At 55.3% G+C, this 18736-nt stretch overlaps 1 protein-coding gene across 3 annotated transcripts in view; it reads right to left on the reverse strand.

Annotated features, from left to right (window-relative positions):
- The window catches only part of LOC138157115 (nuclear receptor corepressor 2-like), a 219162-nt gene that overhangs the window by 11355 nt on the left and 189071 nt on the right, over positions 1 to 18736 (reverse strand). For 2 of the 3 annotated variants that reach the window (XM_069082716.1, XM_069082639.1), the window contains exons 9-11: positions 12835 to 12901; positions 3669 to 3841; positions 1642 to 1735 (exon numbers count right to left, since the gene is read on the reverse strand). In XM_069082716.1, the coding sequence (XP_068938817.1) occupies positions 1642 to 1735; positions 3669 to 3841; positions 12835 to 12901 (334 nt within the window). The remainder of the gene's footprint in view (positions 1 to 1641; positions 1736 to 3668; positions 3842 to 12834; positions 12902 to 18736) is intronic. The other variant, XM_069082791.1, reaches the window with a different exon arrangement.

Consider the following 18736-nt stretch of genomic DNA (forward strand, 5'->3'; position numbering starts at 1 on the left):
ACCGAGGGGGCCGGAGGGGTGCGGACAAGCAGACAAGGCCGGGGAGGAGGAGACCGAGGGGGCCGGAGGGGTGCGGACAAGCAGAGAAGGCCGGGGAGGGGGCCCAGACAAAGGGAAAGGAAGTGGGGAACAGGGGAAGGGGAAAGAGAGTCAGGTAAGGGGGGGACCAGGGAAAGAGAGACAGAAGAAGGCTCAGACAGAGGCAAGGGAAGGCAGGACGGAGACGGGGAGAGAGAAAAGAAGAGGCGAGGGAGGGAAAGGGGCTGAACAAGGGACAAAGACAGAAAGGGACCAGGAGGGAAACAGAGGCAGAGGCCAAAAGAGACAGGGAAGGGCTGGGAGGGGGGACCAGGAGGGACGTGCAGAGCAGCCCCTCGAGGGAGCGGCTGAGCTGGGAACCAGGGAGGACACAGATGTTCAGATGGGAAGGGCAGGAGAATAATAACACTAAAACTTGCCTGGCCCATGTGGAGCTGGGTTTAGGGGCCGGCCCAGGCCAGGTTTATTGTGGGAAGGCTCATAAATTAAGGGGAAAGACGATGCTGCCTTATCTCCCTCAAGAGAGAAACAATCAGTCTTCTACCTCGAAGCCCCAGGAGCCAGGCCAGCATGGAGTGCCCCTGCCTAACCACCCAGCCTTCGGACCAGCACATCTGGACACGGCACAGGGGCTGGGAGGGCTGCAGCCTCCTCAGCCTCGCTGTGCTGGGGCAGAATCCTCTGCCACCCCCAAATCCAAGGGCAGAATCATGGGTATCCTCTTGGCCCTGGCCTGGGCCCACTTCTCTCCCTTCTGGCCGGGGCCTGAGCTTCCTCCATGGCTCCTATGCCCAGATGCTTGCTATGCAACCACAGCACAGAGTGGTTTTATTTATGTCCAATTATCTCTTGGAGAGAACAGAAGCCCCTTGAGGGCAGGTGCTGTTCTTGCTTTTGTTACCAGGGGCTTAGCACAGGGCCTGGCACATGGTAGGGGATCAATAGAGAATGTTTTGTGGAGTAACCCAGACCCTCTGGCAATCTGCTGGTGCCTGCAGAAGGGTTCTCTGAATCATGTTTTTAAGGGGCTATGTAAATGCTCTTTGGCAGTATTATTATTATTATTATTATTATTATTATTATTATTATTATGTTACACAAATTAGATACTTAGGATTACAAAGGAAAACAATTATTCTGAATAAAGTTTCCCATCCAAGTTCACAGACCCCCTGAAATCTATCCCTGGAGCCCTTGGGGACCCTGGGTCCTAGGTCAAGAACACCTGCTCTGGGAGAATGTAACTGGTCCTGGGGGGTGGAGAAGGCTTCGTTTTTTTGTCTGGGTAGCCACAGTGCCTAGAACCATGCCTAGCCCACAGTGATTCATGAATGTGCCTCTGCCCTGAAGTCCCCAGGGCCACAGGCTCAGGGTCAGGGATGGTGGATGAAGGTTGGGGACAAAGAAAGCACTCGGGTTTTCCTGCATCCTTCTCACAGGCTGTCCAAAGGGCTTTTCTATGGGGAATAGCCGCCTCCCCCAAGCCCCAGGAGAATTGACTAATGGAGCAGCATTTTCCAGGGCTGGGCCCTGGACTCAAGACAACAGTAGCTAAAAGAAGAAAGGAAAGGGGAGAGAGGACAGATGTAGACCACAGCTCACCTCTTGCTCCGAGAGCCCATCGATGATCTCCGAGACTTCATGCTCACTCCGGGCTGCAGACATGGACAGGCCACTGCCCCTCTGTCCTACCCTGCTGGGAAACCGTACAGGGACACACTGAGGAACAGACGTTTTATCCACCCTCCTGTCTGCATGGTGGCTGGAGAAGACCCACAACTTCCTCCACAGGGAAGGGTGGCTGTGACCAGAGAGGGAGAGAGCCTGGCAGGGGGAGAGGGGAGGTGGCCTGCAGAGGATGGCACTTTCCAAAGCCACAGTTAAGGCAAAGGACGAGCCAGGGAACCAGCAAACCAGTGGCCCATCCCCCTTGTGGGAAACCTGAACTGTCCAGACATCAGGCCTAAACTCACCTCTTGGTAACATTTGTTTACTCAAAGCGAGGCAAGCCTACCTGCCCTCTCTCCGACAAGGCAACCAGCACGTCCCTCCCCCACAGCCATCCCCTCTCCAGGACTAAAAGTCCCAGTTTCTTCAACCAGTCCTCAATGCCCCTGGACATCCCAAGGCCCCTCTGGAGGCCCTCCCTGTAAAGCAGTGTCCAGAATTAAGCATGATGCTCCAGGTGTCACCTGACCAGCACTGAAGCCAACAGGACCATCCATCTCCTCCTTATCCCTGGCAGCTCAGAGGCCTCTTGGCCCAAAGAGGCATTAGTCTTTGGGCTGTGACATCGCACTGCTAACCCTTACTGAACTCAAAGTCCACTAAGGCCCTCAGCTCTTTTTCAGACAGTTATGTAAGCAGGTCTCCCCCATCTTGTCCATGTGAAACTGATTTTATTTGTACATGTGTGACTACGTGTAAGACTTTACATTTATCTCTCCAGGATTTCATCTTACTAGATAGAGTGAGTCCAATTTCTCATTACCGTGTTTCCCCGACAATAAGACCTATCCCGAAAATAAACCCTCCCCTTACTGTGTAAGATTCCTCTAAAATAAGCCCTCCCCCGAAAATAAGCCCTATTGAGATTGCTACTGTAGTGAAGGTGATCCCCTGCGCGACACGCTACATTACGGTACCCTCTGTATGCACCATCCCCCCCCCCCCGGGTGAAACGCACGCCACGCTCCAAGCTGCATCCAATCAGAGCTGCAGCAGTGAGGCGTCATCCTGTTCTTTATTGAATTCATTATTGAATAAAGGTACATTTTTTTGTTCACATTTACCTGTTCATTAAAATTGCTGTCAATGTTCATTAAAATAAGCCCTCTGGTGTTTTTCTGTCCAAAAAATTAATAAGACAGTGTCTTATTATCGGGGAAACATGGGTAGCCTCTTAGGATCCTGATGGATACTGACTGTGCTGACTATTCCCCCCACTATACACGGGGCCAAGCACAGATCCCTAAGGCACTCCACTACAGACCTCCATCCAACGTGACAAGAAACCACTAACAAGGGAGGCCCATGGACCAGTTCCCAATCCCTCTAAGAGGTGACAGTCTCTCCATCTTTTCCACAAGAACAGGGTGATGGGTGCCCAATGCCAGTGCCACAGTCTGACTGAGGAAGCCTCTATGGCACAGGCAGCCTGACCCTCCATCTTCCTAGTCCTAAGCTTGGGTGGGCATCATGACCCCCCTCTGACTGATGGGGAAACTGAGGCCCAGAGAGTAAGAAACACTGCTTCCTCCTGACCTATGTGGCCTTTCCCCGTCCTCATCGCTAAAAGGAGACAGTGCTGGACCTTTGGAGTCAGAAAGACCTCAAGAGTGAAGCCAGTCTCAGGCGGGTACTGACTTAACTCTCCCGTGCTTCAGTTTCCCTCTTGGGTGAAATAAGGAGACTATACAGGAGGCCCCCAAGATTTCTTCTAGTCCTAAATTCATGACCCTCTGAGCCCAGCAGGAAGCCCGTGCTGACTGAGCTGGTCTCCTGAGCAGCAAGTAAAGCTCAGGATCAACTGAGAACAGATGAACACAAGGCAGGGCCTCTGGACCCTCCAGGCTCTCCCCGTCCCAAGCTTGGCCCCCCCAGCCCCTCCAGGTCCCCCCTCGGCTCACCTCTGCATCCGCTCCTGGAGCTCCCGCTGCTTCCGGATCTCTGGGAACTGCTTCTCATAGTACTCCCGCACTTTGCTCTCCTTGGCACGCCGACGCGGGTTGTTCTCAATGCGCTCCACCTTCTTCTCCCAGGCTTCCATCAGCTGGTCATAGCGCTGGCAAAACTTCTGTTCCTGGAAGGGCCGGGGGCAAGAGAGAGAGAGGGGGAGTCTGAGCAAGTGGCCCTGGGCCCAGGCATCCAGCCCGCTGCCCTCGCTGATGGCGGCCCCGGTCACCCCCCAAGTGTCCAGCCTGCTGCCCTCGCCGATGGCGGCCCCAGTCACCCACCAGGCATCCAGACCGCTACCCTCGCTGATGGCGGCCCCCCCCCAGGAGTCCAGCCCGCTGCCCTATGGCGGCCCCAGTCACCCCTGGGCGTCCAGCCTGCTGCCCTCGCCAATGCTGACCCCAGCTACCCTCTAGATAGCCCTGTACCTCTCTCTCTCTCTCTCTCTCTCTCTCTCTCTCTCTCTCTCTCTCTCACACACACACACACACACACACACACACACACAAACACACGGGCACACTCACAAACACACACATATACACATTAACACTCACATTTGCACACATATTCACACTCGTGCACATTCATACACATCTGAGCACACACATTTGCACACTCACGCACATGCACATACATACATTTCTCCTATGACTTCTCTATGAAACAGCATTTGGAGGACAGGGCATGTTGGCCTGTTTGTGAGACTCAAAGGAGAAAATGGTGGCAGAGTACTTAGGAAAACCCCCTGTGCTGCAGAAATTCTGGCTGCCGCCTCTCCTGACTCTCGCCCCTCTCCCTGTGGCAGTCGGTCCAATCCCCAGCACAGGCTTTATTCCCTCGCTCAGTCCACCTTGTCCCGCACCCCAGAGAGGTCTGCCAGCCAAGCCAAGACCATCTGGGAGGTCCTCCCCTCACACACATATTTCCAAATGTGCCAATTCCCACGTTCCAGGCCTACTGTGGGTTTCAAGAGACCCTCTGTCTTCCAGGGAAAGTCTGGGTTCCCTAAGCCGGCCCAGCAGAGAGGGGAACAGAGACAGCAGAGCCTTTCCTGCCCAGGTCCAGCTTATGGCCAGATAACCCCACATCTGTGTGACCCCCCTGACCAACTTACAAGAAGGTGCCTGTGTCCCTAGGGTGCTACCAAGATGGTGTGACCAGAAACCTGGGCTCCTCACAGCTGGGAAGCCAACCTTGTCCAGCCATGCTGCATGTAAAGGCCCTGCTTTGAGCTCTCAGCCTGTGTGGCTGCTATCCCAGAGACCCCAAGTCAGAAGGGACCCCCTCCCATGTCTGGTCCACCCCACACACCAAACACACCACTCCCCACTAGAACCACCAGCCTGCCTCAGCCTCCAGACCTCCAAGAAGGGAAGCTCCCACTTCTCCAGCCTATGGGGCAGAAGAGATCATTAGCACAACTCCTAAATCCTAAAGGAGGAATTGGGGGAGCCTGAGCACATCGCTTAGCCCTGGGCAAATGCTTAACAGTCTGTTCGTTCTTTCTGAGAAAAGTGGGGATCCATAGGGAGCCGAGGCCTGCCCCATGGGTCCTCCCCAAAGTGTCGGCTCTATCTGGCCCGTCCATGGCAGCTCCCACGGCTCCCACGCTCTCTCCTCTTAGGGGACTTAGCTTTGTCTTTCTTTGCATCCCCAGGACCTGGCACAGGTGTGGACACAGAGTAGGTATTTAAGAAATGCTTCTGATTTGAGAGAGTTGGTGTTCACAGATCTGGGTTCAAAGAGCCCCTGAGGTCATGTGGTCCAAGCAGCTCATCTTACAGAGGAGGAAGATGGGCCCTCCAACCCAGGGGCCAAGCTCTATTTTCTTTTTCACTTGAAAGTTAACTTTTATTTTATTTTCAAGTGAAGGTCTGTCTCTTACCACCCAAACCCTCCACCCCTCCACACCTTGAGAAAGCAACAACAAAACTCCCCTTACGAGCATACATAGTCAGAGTATACTGGCTTTGTCCACTTGGCCTACGGACTGACAGATGAGGAAACTGAGGCCCAACGTGCCCAGGGTCACTCAGGGATCTGACTCAGGACCCTCTGGTTCCCTCATACCACAGACTAGGAGCACAGTACTGATTGGGGTGGCTGCCCCCCAATTCGCTACACACATCCCTGCATTTAAGGTGCCTACAGTGTACCATGCAGTCTTTGTGGGGCTATTACCTATTATAATGATCGAAGGTTTACAAAGCACTCCCAACACAGGCTCCTATCCAATCCTTACCACAGGCCGCTTAAGTATTTCAAGTATTATCACCCACATCTTACAGAGAGGGGGCCTGAGGCTGAGACAGGAGGCCCAGAGAAAATGTCAGAGTCAAACTAGGAGTGTTTCACCTCCAAAGCTGGTGCTTCTCCCCGGGGAGCCTCTGGTCTGAGGGAAGAGGGGACCCAAGGCCCCAAGAAGACCAGTCTGATGAGACGGGAAGCCGCTAATGTGATAAAGGAGAAAGGTGGTGACATCCTGATGGAGGGAGGGTGGGCTCCCTCCCCCCCAAGGAGACACTGGCCTAACACCTGCCTGAATCTACATGAGAAAATGATTCATGCTACGGAAATGAGTCTCCTGCCGAGTCCCCAAGGGCAGGAAGAGGTTACTTGGAGCCTGATCAGAAAGAGCTGAGAAACTGGGCATCACTCAGCAGATGAATGACTAACCCAATGTAACAGAACGCTCTCTCTTCCTCTGAAAATCTTGTGGTTCCTGGTTCTTGGGACTTTCCCTTGGGGGGTGGAGCCAGTGGCCCAGAAAGGAAGAGGAAGGAAAGTTCTGAAACCCAGGGGGGCAGAAAAAGAAAAACCCCAAAGCCAGGGGGAGGGAAGGCAAACCTGTATCTCTGGGCCCTGGTATCCCCTGAGGAAAAAAGGAGGGGTATGGAAGGCAGGCCTGAACAGATCAGCCCTTCCAGACAAGGGAGGAGAGAGAAGTGGGGGTGAAGGAAACCTGCTCTGCTCCTGGTCGGCTGGGGCCCCATGCTGGGAAGCAGGTCCCGGGTCTGCCCAATGAGGACAAGGAAGACAAGGCTCCCTGAGATGGCCTAGACCCAAGCCCTGCCCTTCAGCCAGTCCCCTCCCTCTGGACCCCGAGGGTTGTCCAGGAAGTGCCACCATGTGCCCCCCAACCCAGCCATCTGTCCATTTGAGAATGACTCACAGGGGTGAGGGTGACCTCTGGGCGTCTCTTACCCAAGTCTTCTAGGGATCTGAGTCATGTTTTCCTCCTTTCAGGGCTCAGATGCTCAAAATAAAACACTATGCAGCTCCAAGCTGCCCCCAAGTCACCCCATATCTCAGCAGACAGAGGGTGGGCCCTCCAGACAGCGTGGGGAGCAACCGGTGGCCCAGCCACCCGACCCTGGACACTGAGGACCGGAAGGGGCACCAAGAGGGCCACTTTCAGCATTTCCCTAAAACGGCACAGAGATGGACGAGGGATATAAATAACGCCTGACATCTATGTAACACGGAACATTTTGCCTCCATTCTCATTTGAGCCTCATGATGACCCTGTGAAGCAGATGCTGCTAATGTCCCCGTTTTACAGAGGAGAAAATCAAGGTTACAAAGCAAGGAAAGGTCTCAAAATGAATAACTGTCAGAGGCAGGATTTGAATCCAGGGCCCTTCTGACTCAGTCCAAGTTTTCTGCTCACTATTCATACCACCACTACAGAAGGTAGGTAATGGCTGGAAAGAGCAGTGGATGGGGGTGGGGGTGGGGGGTGGCACAAGACTTGGGTTCGAGTTTTAACCCAGCTCAGTACTACCCATGTGACCTGGGGAAAGGCACTGAACCTCTGTGGGGAAATGAGCTCACCTTGGTTTCCACCTCAGTAAAACGGGAAACATGGAAGGTTCCTTCCAGTTTTAAACTGATGATGCTGTGTTTCCCCCTTCCCAAGCCAGACCCTGGAGACTGTGAACAGGCTGATGACCCGGGTTTCCCACCAAGCACCTACTGTGTGCTAGGCACGACACACACGGTGCACCAAGTGCTTACTGTGTGCTGTGCATGACACACAATGTGTGCCAAGCACCTACTGTGTGCTGGCATGAGAGACACACTGTGCACCAAGCACCTAATGTGTGCTGGGCATGAGACACAAATGTGTGCTGAGCACCTACTGTGTGCTAGGGACAAGACACACTGTGCACCAAGTGCCTACTGTGTGCTGGGCACAAGATACAATGTGCACTAAGCGCCTACTGTGTGCTAGGCATGAGAGACACAGTGTGTGCAGCACCAGCATCCAGGACCTCAAGGGACTTTTCTTCTAGAGCTCCAGTCTGCCCAGGATCCTCCCTGCACAGCACTCCAGCTAGAGCGAAGCTGATCTGCATCTGTACCCCTTCCACACCAGGGGAAATCCCTGGGTACCGCCCAGCGGTTCCTGGGAGAAAGGGGAGAAGGGAGCCCCCGGTCAGTCAGCAGAATCGCTTCCTCTTCTATCTCCCCTGGAATTAAGTGCTCAGTGTGGGGCGGCTCCTCCGGGCATGGGCCCCCTGCGGTGTCTGCTCAAGGAGCTCCTGGGAAGGGGCCAGGCAGAGAAGGGGGGAGGAGGCCTGGGAGGCTTGTGGCCAGAGGGGCACAGGGCTCCAGCTATGCCTTCCTCATGCAGTGAGGGGCTGGAGGAGATGGCCTCTGGGGGCCCCTGAACAAGCCCATGAAACTCTGGCTCTGACATTCAGGGCCTCAGTTTCTCAGTCTGTAAAATGAAGGGCGCTGGATGCCAAGCACCCAAGCTAGGACCCTAAGGAGCAGGGCAGAGACTCAACCCGAGTCCCCTGACTTCAAATGCAGCATTCTCTCTGCTATATCAAGCCGCCCCATGACACCCCCCCAACAAAAATACCTTAGGGACAGGCTTGCAGGTGCAACACCCAAAACATCTGACTTGGGGTCAGGGAGACCTGGGTTCGAATCCCACCTCAGGCACTGGCTACCTACAGGGCGCATCATTAGCCTGCCTTGGTTTCCTAATCTGGAGTTCCTCCCAACTCTGAATCCAAGACCCTAAGACTCTGAGCAAGCAGCACTGCCCCTACCCCTCCCCCAGGGGTGTCGTCAGTCACCATGGAGCAGCTGCCAGCCAGCCAGCATCCCGGGGTGTCTGCCACCCTCTGGCGGCAGCCGGAGGCAGTGCAGCAGGCCTCTGGGCTCCGGCCCGTCCCTCCATGCAGCACACGGGCTCCCCTGGAGATGTGACCCCCCAGCCTAGCCCTGACTCTAGCTCCCTCCCTGTGGGTGCCCAGCTCGGCAGGGAAGCTGTGTCAGCACTGAGGAGTGCGGGGGAGGGGGGGGGGCCTTGTCCTGCCCTGGTGGAGAGGTCGGAGGGCCGCTAGCGCCCATGCCCTCCCTGTGCACGGGCAGCCCAGGCCCAGCGTCAAAGGCAGCCTTCCTGCCCTCTGGCGCTCGGCCTCAGTTTCTCCAGCTATAAATAAACAGAGGCCTCCTGGCCTGTAAGGTCCCTTCCCAGCACTGGCCTTCCACCGCAGCGTGCTACAGGACAGTCAGGTCCAAATCCTGACGGCTTCCTATGGGGATTCAGCAGTCCTGTGCTTTCCCAGCCAATTTTCTATTCATTGACTTACGCAAGGGAAAAAAAAATCAACCTCTGAATAGTCTTATGAGCAAAAAAAAACTGCTACCTGTGGTGCTTATTACCTGTAAATCAATAAACAAGCCTTTATTAAGCACCCACTGTTTGCCAGACCCTGCTCTAGGGGCTGAGGACCCAAGCACAAAGAATGAAGCAATCTTATTCGCAGAGGCTCCCTTCTGCTGGGACAAGGAGGACAGTAGGTCCATGCAAAAATACAGCAAAAACAGCGAAAGAATTACAGATGACACCAAGTTCCCCTGGCAGAGGAAGGCCCAGCAGAATCTCCCCTGAGGGGGAGATGAGGAGGAAGGGCTGAAGGGGCAGCCAGGGCAGCGGCCTGGCAGTGGGAGGCAGAGGGCCTGTGGAGGCACATTTGGGCCCGACTGCAGCATCAGGAAGGAGAGCGATATGAAAACTGGGGAGGGGGCAGCCTGTGACGTGAGGAGACATTCAACAGACTTCTGCCTGCGGGACTCAGCACGAGCGACATGTCCCTTCTGGGCCTCGGTGGTCTCGTGTGGCCAGACTGTATGGACCCCACCTGTCTCTAACATTCAATGACTATCTAGCTACTAGATTCTAGTCGGACTTCCCCAGAGCAGCTATCCCCCCAAAAGAGGCCCAAAGTGAGCCCAGGTCCCAGGCTGGGGCACCTGCACCCCGGTCCTCCTGACTTTCCCAGTCAAGGCCACCAGACACAAGGGCTGGGATCTGTCCCCTTCCCCTAGAAGCCCTCACCGCACTCTGGAAGGAAACAAGGGAAAACAGCCAGAGACTGAGGAGAATCTGCTTCCCTCCACACTGCATTCGTTTAGCCTCTGGCGGCTCAGAAGTCCCCCAAAGCTCCCTTCTCTACAGCGGCTGGCTGGGCCAGGGGCCAGCTGGTCTGCCAAAGCAGGGAGCGGAGCCCCTCGGGTCCCAGACTCAAAGCCAGAGGGGGACCGCCTGTCCTGGGCTCCACCCTCACAGTGAAGGCAGCCTGAGGCCCAAGGACACACAGAACCGTGGGGGGTGAGCTGGGACACTGGAAGGAGCAGAATGGGAGAAAGAACCCTACACAAGACCCCTGGGACCCTGAAGCCCTTCCCCCTACTGGGACTCAGTTTTCCAATCCATGAAATGAAGGCTGGATTTGACTCAGGTCATCCTAACTAGGTTTGGCTTAGGGAAAGTTAGTGACATGACACAGGGACAGATTAGGAGGCCTAGAGACAGAACAGTCATCTTTGTGAGTTCCAATCTGACCTCAGATGCTTACTAGCTGTGTGACCCTAGGCAAGTCACTTCACCCTGCTTGCCTCAGTTTTCTCATCTGGAAAATGGGCTGGAGAAGGAAATGGAAAACCCTTCCAGTATCTCTGCCAATAAAACCCCACATGGGGTCACAAAGCACTGGACACGACTGAACAATTTTCTGACTCCAAGCCTTACGCCCTACCTACCTGCCTTGAACACAATGCAATAATGTGTGTGTGAGAGTGATTATAACGGACTATATAAAAGGGCCCAGAAGTGTGAGAAAACAAGTGAAAGAAACAAAACAAAATCGGGCACAGGGCAGGAAGTCAGGCCAGCAGCAAGGCTGAGAAATCGGGTCAAAGACCATGCAGTGTGGCCTCCGGGCACCGGCCACAGGCTCCTTCCCAGAGCTCAGCCACAGGGCTGGTGCTCCCGGAGGGAGGGGAGGGTGTTCTCTTTTAAGGAAGGCCACTGACCATCCACAGAGCTGCACAAACTGCCCCTTGCTCTGCCCCCAAGGCAAGCACAGAAGGGGATGCCCAGGGAGGGGGCAGGTCAGCGGAGGCCAAGCCATGCCCACAGGTTGCACACCCAGCTGGGTGACGGGGGCAAGAACCTCAGCTCCCCTATCCACAAAGCGGAGTGGTCACCCCTGGGGTCCCCGCCCAAATCAAATGCGCTAATACGAGGGAACAGCAGATGAAGCCCCCAGGCCTGCTGCAGCACTGTGAGTCAGGGGCTCCAAAGAACTCAGAAGGGTCGCCCAGAGGGCAGCTGAGAGGCAGGAGCTGGGTGCTGGGCATGGGCACTTGGCAGCACCTAACACAAGGAGCCTCAAGACTTGGGTTCAAATCTCAGGCCTACTCTCTGAGCCTCGGTTTCCCCATCTGGAAAATGAGGGCATCAGACTCAATGAGCCCCAAGGGTTCTTCTGGTGCTACAGGGGTCTAGGTGGCACAGTGGCTAAAAAGTCAGCAGGACCTGGAGTCCAGGAGATCTGAGTTCCAATCCCGCCTCAGACACTGACTAGCTACAATTCTGGGCAAACCCCTTAAACCTCTCCTGGCCCCCAGTGACCACGAGGGTGGTCCATCTGTCTGAGCTAAGGACGCCCCCTGGCCCCCACCCAGAACTTCCCAGGGCCACCCCGAAGGGATCAGGAGGGATGGGACGAGCCCTGCCCGACACTGGTCCCCAGCCTGAGCAGTCAGGGTGCCTGGAACAGTGCAGGACGGATAGATGTGAGGGCATCAGAGAAAAACGGGGAAACTGTCTGGAACGGGGGGGCAGGTAACTAGACCAGGATGCCCAAGACAGGAGGAAGTGTCTCCCCTCTCAGAGCAGATGTGGGGGGCTGCAGGGAGGGAAGGCCAGACATGCTACAGGACACGGTCACCTACCAGGGCAGGGCAGGGAGTCTACAGATGGAGAAACATATCACGAAACATCAGCAAAACACTTTGTAAAAAAGATACTGAACCCAGCAAACCCTGAAACCCCAAAATGGCTGCTCCCCGACTTTCCAGTTGAACGTACGGACACAGGAATGCCACCCCACACTCAGGGCTCCATCCAGCCCAGGCCTCAGGTGCAAGCAGGCCAAAAACCTGCTGGTGCCAGGAAGCCCCCGCACAAATGCAGGAGGTCAGGCTCTGCTGCACCCCCAACCTCCCCAAACATGCCCGCCAGGGCTTCTGGCCAGTGCCGAGGCCCAGTCTGCAGCACCACCACCCGAGGCCTTGATTTAGCAGCAGCTTTAGACACTCCCACAGGACTGCAGGAAAAGGTGCCTCGGTGCTCGGGCCCTCAGTCAAGAGGCATGATAAGCCACCTTTGCCCCCCACTCAGGATCTATTGATACACAGCTGCTGGCCTCACTGCCCCCATCCTGTCCCCTTCTCTCTCCTCTCCTCTCTCCCTCCCTCTCCCTCTCTCTCTCTTTCCTTCCCTCCTTCCTCTCTCTCTCTCCTCCCTCTCTATCCCTCTCTCTCTCCTTCCCTCCTCTCTCTCTCTCTCTCCCTCCTTCCTCCCTCTCTCTCTCCTCCCTCTCTCCTCTCTCCCTCCCTCCTCTCTCTCTCTCTCTGTCTCTCTCTCTCTCCTCCATCTCTCCCACTCCCTTACCACCCCCCAGACCAGAGGTCCCCAGTTCAGGCAGGACCCCACCGTGGGCAGAAGCAGCTGGATGCCAGCCGGGCACAGGGTGGCTTGATGCCCTGGGCAGAGCAGCCAGGGAGAATGGGGGGAGGGGCCACACTCACCCACTGCTTCCGCGCGTGGTTTCTCCTCTTGAAGTACAGAATGAGCTTCTTCCGCATTGCTTGGTTTCTGCGAAGAGAGAAAACGCCAGGTTTGATTCAGCAGCTGGCACTTCCTCTTCACTGCCCGCGCCTCCTACGGGGGAGGTCCTGGAGACCCCGAGACAAGATGGAGGAGGCCCCAGGCCCCAGGAGCTTGTGCCTCCCAGGGTAGACCTGGACACAGAGACACGAAGGCCAAGGAAGACCCCAAGGAATGCCGGGGAACAGGGACAGAGCCAGGAACACAAGCATTTATTAAATGCTGTGTGCCAGACTAAGCACTTATTAAATACAGACTGTGTGCCAGGCGTGGGGCTCAGGTCTGGGAGGAGGATCCTCCCACAAGAAGATGAATGTCAGGGTAGCCCTGAAGAGAGCCAGGGCCTCTGGGAGGCAGAGGGAGGGCACAGCCCGGGCAAAGGTATGGCGGCTAGAGACGGGAATGCTGTGCGCTGCAAACAGGAAGTGCCACAGCTGGTGTGGCAGATCTAGAGAGCATGAAGGAGAATCAGAGGCAAGAAGGCCCCAAAAGTGGGCTGAAGGCTCATTGTGAGGGCCTCAGGAGGCCCCACAAGGAGCCTGGAGCCTACCCTGGTGGTCACAGGGAGCAGGGCAGTGCCTCCAGCTGGGCCGGCCTGGGCTTGTGGACAGCCGGGGGTGACCCCTCGGGTCGTGAAACCAGAAAGCGGTTAACAAACAACTACAAACAGCACAACTTGACCTCCAGGTGCAGGCCAAGGAGGAGACAAGATCACCTGGCAGTCCAGGCTGCACTTAGCTGGAGGCAGAAAGGGAAGGGGACGGGCAGGAAGGCCGGAAGGCTGCCTCCCTTCTTCACCCGGCCTCACCGGGCTGCCCTGCCGGCCTGGGCTTGGGCCTCTGCTCATGCTAGCAGAGACCTTCAGGTCAGGGCAGGTGGGGACAAAGCAGCCCCCGCCGTAGCCTTGGGGGCCTCACCAAGACAAGGAAGGAGCCAGGCCACCGGCCAGAGGGAGCACAAGGGAGCAATGGCCTCTGCTGTGGAGGAGCCCCCCCCCCCACCCACTGCAGGGCATCTCCAAGGGTCAGGGAGCTTATCCTCACGTCTCCTTTGACCCAATGACACCAGCCTTGGCAATGTGCCCAAAGACTGTCACTGTCCAGGAGAAGAAAGGAACTATTTGTCCAAAGATATATAGAACAGCATTATGTGTAACTGAAAAACTGACAACAATCCTCCTCCAGGAGCCGGCCGGCATCACTGGTGCTGCTGATGCCACAGGGCACAGCAATGCCAGGGAGCAGGAGGACAGCAAGTAAAGGCGGGAGGAGGCAGAGGAAATAATGCAAACAAACCGACAGTCCCTGGGCTGGGAAAAGAGAAAAAGCCCAGGCAGAGAGGGGAGAGAGGGAGGGAGGGAGGGAGGGAGAGAGAGAGAGAGGGAGAGAGAGAGGAGAGAGGGAGGGAGAGACAGAGAGACAGACAGAGAGAGAGAGGAAGAGAGGGAGGGAGAGAGAGGAGAGAAGAAGAGAGGGAGGGAGGGAGAGAGCAGAGAGAGAAGAGGGGGAGAGAGAGAGGAGAGAGGAAGAGAGAGGAAGAGAGGGAGAGAGAGAGGAGAGAGAGATAGAGAGGAGAAAGGGAAAGAGAGGAAAGAGGGAGAGAGACAGAGGAAGAGGGGGAGGAAGAGAGAGGAGAGAGGAAGAGAGGGAGAGAGAGGAGAGAGAGATAGAGAGAGGAGAGAGGGAAAGAGAGAGAGGGGAGAGAGGGAGAGAGACAGACAGACAGAGGAAGAGAGGGAGAGAGAGAGGAGAAAGAAAGAGACAAGAGGGGGAGAGCAGAAAGAGAGAGAGAGAAGAGGGGGAGAGAGAGAAGAGAGGGAGAAGGAGGGAGGGGGAGAGAGGGAGGGGAGAGAGGGAAAGAGAAGAGGGAGGGAGGGAGGGGGAGAGAGATAATGACAGGGCGGGTGCACCAGCCAGCACTGAGCCAGCAGGGGCCAGTCCAGGTTTAAATCAGAGGAGTGATGATCTGGATGGTGGAAGGAAACAAGGACCGATGGAAGAATGGAGGTGAAGAGGCAGAGGGAGAAAAAAGGAGGAAAGACAGGGGTAGGGAGAAGAGAGGAAGCGATGGGAGAAGGAACAGGAGGGGAGCTCATGCTTGGAGCCAGGGAACTCTGGGTTCAAATCCTGCTCAAACCCTTACAGCGTGACCTGTGGGAGAGTGACTCACCCTCTCTGAACCTTAGTTTGCTTGTCTGTATAAGGGGTAGAATGTGCTTCTGTAAGGACCAAGTGAAATCCTATGGAAAGTGTCCTGTGGACTTTACAGGGCTCTGAGAATGCCTGCCTCCATTAGCCTCGCCCTGGCTCTCCCATGATGCCCCTCTGCCCGGGCTAGCACACCTGACAAAGACCTGTGCTTCGCTTCTTGCCCCCATGTGTAACCGCTGGGCAGCTTCTCCTGACTGACAGCCCCCACGCATCCAAGCTGAGGAGGGTCCCCGGGCTCCCACCCCAGGATCCTACATTACCCAGATCCAACTGCTTAAAGATTCCCTCTCCACGAAGAGGGGAGACTTCCCTTTCTGTTTGAAAATGAGGGAGGCAAAAACAGCAGCTACCAAGAAAAATCCATTTAAATAAAAAACACTTCCCCAAAAAACTCGGTCTAAAAAAAGAGCTGCCCCTGCCTTTGTCTGCAGAGGTGAGGGGTGAGGGGTGCAGAATACAGCATACGCTATCACACCAGGTCATCCCGAACTGCTGCTTTTCTTCTTTCTTTTCAGCATTTGTCACAAGGGAAGGTTCACTAAGGGAGGGTGGCAGTGGGATACATTCAGAAATGATGATAATGTTAAAAACAAAAGATATGACTAAAAGTCAGATGCTTTTTTGCTGAGGACTCGTCTTCGGGGGGCTGACTTTGGTGCCTTCTAGCCCTGAGAGCAGAAATCTCTCTGGGATGGGCCCCCACACCGGCATCAGGAGCCCCACCAGAGCCTGAAGTGATGGGAGGACCCTGAGGGGACGGGGAGCCGCTCTCTTCCCCCACATCTCCGGGGCTCTCCGGGTTCCCGTCCCACCACTGCATTCACCTCATTAACCAGCCTCGCTCCTCCTCACCCCTCGGATCCCCCCAGGGACCCTAATTTGATTATCCAGCAGGAAGCAAGAATTTTTGCCTAGATTGCTGGTCCCAGGGACACAGTTAATGAGTTGATAATAGACTACATTTTCCCTTTTAATTAGGAGCTGGAGGTGTCAGATGAGCTCCTTACCCCTGGCCTGGCAGCTACCACCCCCACTGGCACTTTCTCCCTCCTCCTCTGCCATCCATGATTAACCCTCCCTGGCCCTGTCTGCTCACACGGGCCTCTGAAGCCTGAGCCGTCCGCCAGAGGTCTTACACTGGCTTCTCTACAGACTCTCAAGGCCCTCAGGTCTCCCCAGCAGACTGAGGGACTGCCCAGAATCAGAAATCACAATGTCGAGATGGCCTGCATCAATAAAGCATTTTAGCTTTGGAAGCCCAGGAGGGCAGGGGCACTTGGGAAGGTACCCGGCATCTAGTCAGGACTCAGCAAACTACATCCACAAGGCCAGGCTCTTCTAGAAATGTCTGGCTCTAGACCAGTGCCTGGGAGGGAAGGAATGAGGAGCTTTGCCCCATTAACCCTCTGCTGGAAACTTGGGAGGAAGCAGGAAAGAGGCTCCCGGAAACCTCTCCCATTTTCCTCCCCAGACAAGGCTAGCCTAAAGAGGACTGACCTCCACCCTAATCCTCCCCCTTGCTCACTGCAGCCACCCCTGGGGCACCCAGGCCGGGGTGGGGGGTGGGGTCCTGAGGACGTTCTGAGAACCGAGGCAGCCCTCCCTGGAAGAGCTGGCCCAGGCCGGGCCTCTCATTTCACAGATGAAGACACTGGGAGTGCCCCAGAAAGCCACAAGGATGCCCGAGCTCACACAGCCAACCCCTGGAAGAGCCGGGAACTGAATCTGTCCTGTGCCAGGTGTCAGATAGAGAGGATGGAGCAGGAAGTGCTGGGTTGAGGGGTTCAAGACCCCCCCCCCCATGTATAGGGGAATGACCCAAGCTTCAGTTTCCTCATCTGTAAACAGAGAGGCTGGGCCTGGTGACCTCCGAGGTACCTTCCCACTCTAGATCAATGGTCCCATGACTGATGATCTCTCTGGGCCTCAGTTTCTCCCACCCCTGCCAGGCTCCCATGGATCTTATTCTCCCACATCCTGGTTTTCTCCAGGAAACTTCTGGCCTAAGTTTCCTCATCTCTCAAAAGAGCAAGTTGCTCTGGGCGACCCCAAGGGGCCCTTGCAGCCCTGAGTCGCTGACCCAGAGTGATGGGGGGCCCTGGCCTGTGCCCATCCCTACACAGAAAGGAGGTTTTCCTGGGCGCTGGGGCTGCTCGTGGCCAAGATCCCTCCCAGGCATCTTCCAGAACCACGTCTCCCTGGGCCCTCCCCGCCAGCTCCTGGGGGGCAGAGACTGTCTTCTGCCTTTGCTTGCATCCTTAGCACAGCACCTGGGACATAGCAGGCCTTTAACAAGGACTTGCTGACTGACTAACCCTTCAGCCCCTAAGTCTGTGATCCAATGATACCTCCAAGGCTCAGTTTCCCCATCTGTGAAATCTGGTTCCTGTTCTCAGTCCATGATCCTCTGGAAATATGAGCAACTCAAGAAGACCATGTCAAAAACCAGAGTCCAGATTCAAACCTGGGTCTCCTAACTCCTTCCCAGGAGACCCAACTGTCAGGATCAGAAGTTACAAGCAGCAAGTGTGCCAAGGTCCCCTCCCTCTGGCCCCGTGAGTGACCACAGCCTCAGCAGAAGGGTGGCCAGCAGAAGAGCGCCATCCAATGAAGACTCACATGTTTCTGGAATTGCCAATGCCAGGAAGAACTGGGGCATGAAATTAATTTTAACTGTGCAGCAGAAAACAACCACCACCACCCAGCAATCAAATGTCAGGGAGATAAAAAGGATGGTGTTCGTGGCAACGGTTTTAGTGAGAACATAAATCCCACCTGGCCTCACCTAAGGCAACTTGACTAGCGACAGTGAGTCACCCAGTGAAGACACAGGGCAGACTCTGTCCACTCTCCCCAGGGCCTGTTCCCCTTCATCAGGAGAGACATGAGCGCAGGGTTACTCTCATGCCATCTACATCTAGGGTCAAATTTAAGCACCTCCTCTGACTGCCATTGAAAGTCCCTAAAATCTGCTTCTAAACTATCTCGTCTGGCTCATTACAGCATCTAACTCACTCCCACCCCTTACATGCACTCTACCATGTCAGCCAACTGGCATTCACAACTATCCTCATCATCTGACATTTATTCTCCCCCCTCAGTACCTTTGTACAGGCTGTACCCCATGCCTGGCATCCACTTTTTCCTCTCCTCTGGCCTCTTAAGAAATCCCTAGTTCCCTTCCAGGCTCAAATCAAGCGTCACCCCAAAGCCTTCCCTCACTCTCCCTCTGCAAGTTCTTAGACACTCCTTCTCTACCTCCCAAAATCACTCTGTATTTATTTTGAATATATTTTCTAAACAGAGCCATCATGACATTGTGAACAGAGGACCTCAGAGACAGGAAAACGTGGAATGACACATATTGGCTGTGTGATGCTGGGCAAGTCACTTAGCCTGACTGCCCTATGTAATTCTAAGAATATATATTTAGAAAAAGGTGCCAGCCTGAGAGTTAGAGCCCCAGGGAATTCCCTACACTAATGAAATCACAGGGTTCCCCTACAGGGCCCTTGGTAAGACACTTGCTGTTTCTGAGAGGACCAGAATAGCATCTGCCGACTTCGCAAGGCTGCGGAGAGATCAAAGAGGGAGTTGTGAGCCTTGTGAGCCT

This window comes from Petaurus breviceps, unplaced genomic scaffold (genome assembly GCF_028583685.1).
Source record: "Petaurus breviceps papuanus isolate PSGF00001 unplaced genomic scaffold, PetGlider_PUasm1.0 101, whole genome shotgun sequence".
In the NCBI taxonomy this organism is placed as follows: Eukaryota; Metazoa; Chordata; class Mammalia; order Diprotodontia; family Petauridae; genus Petaurus; species Petaurus breviceps.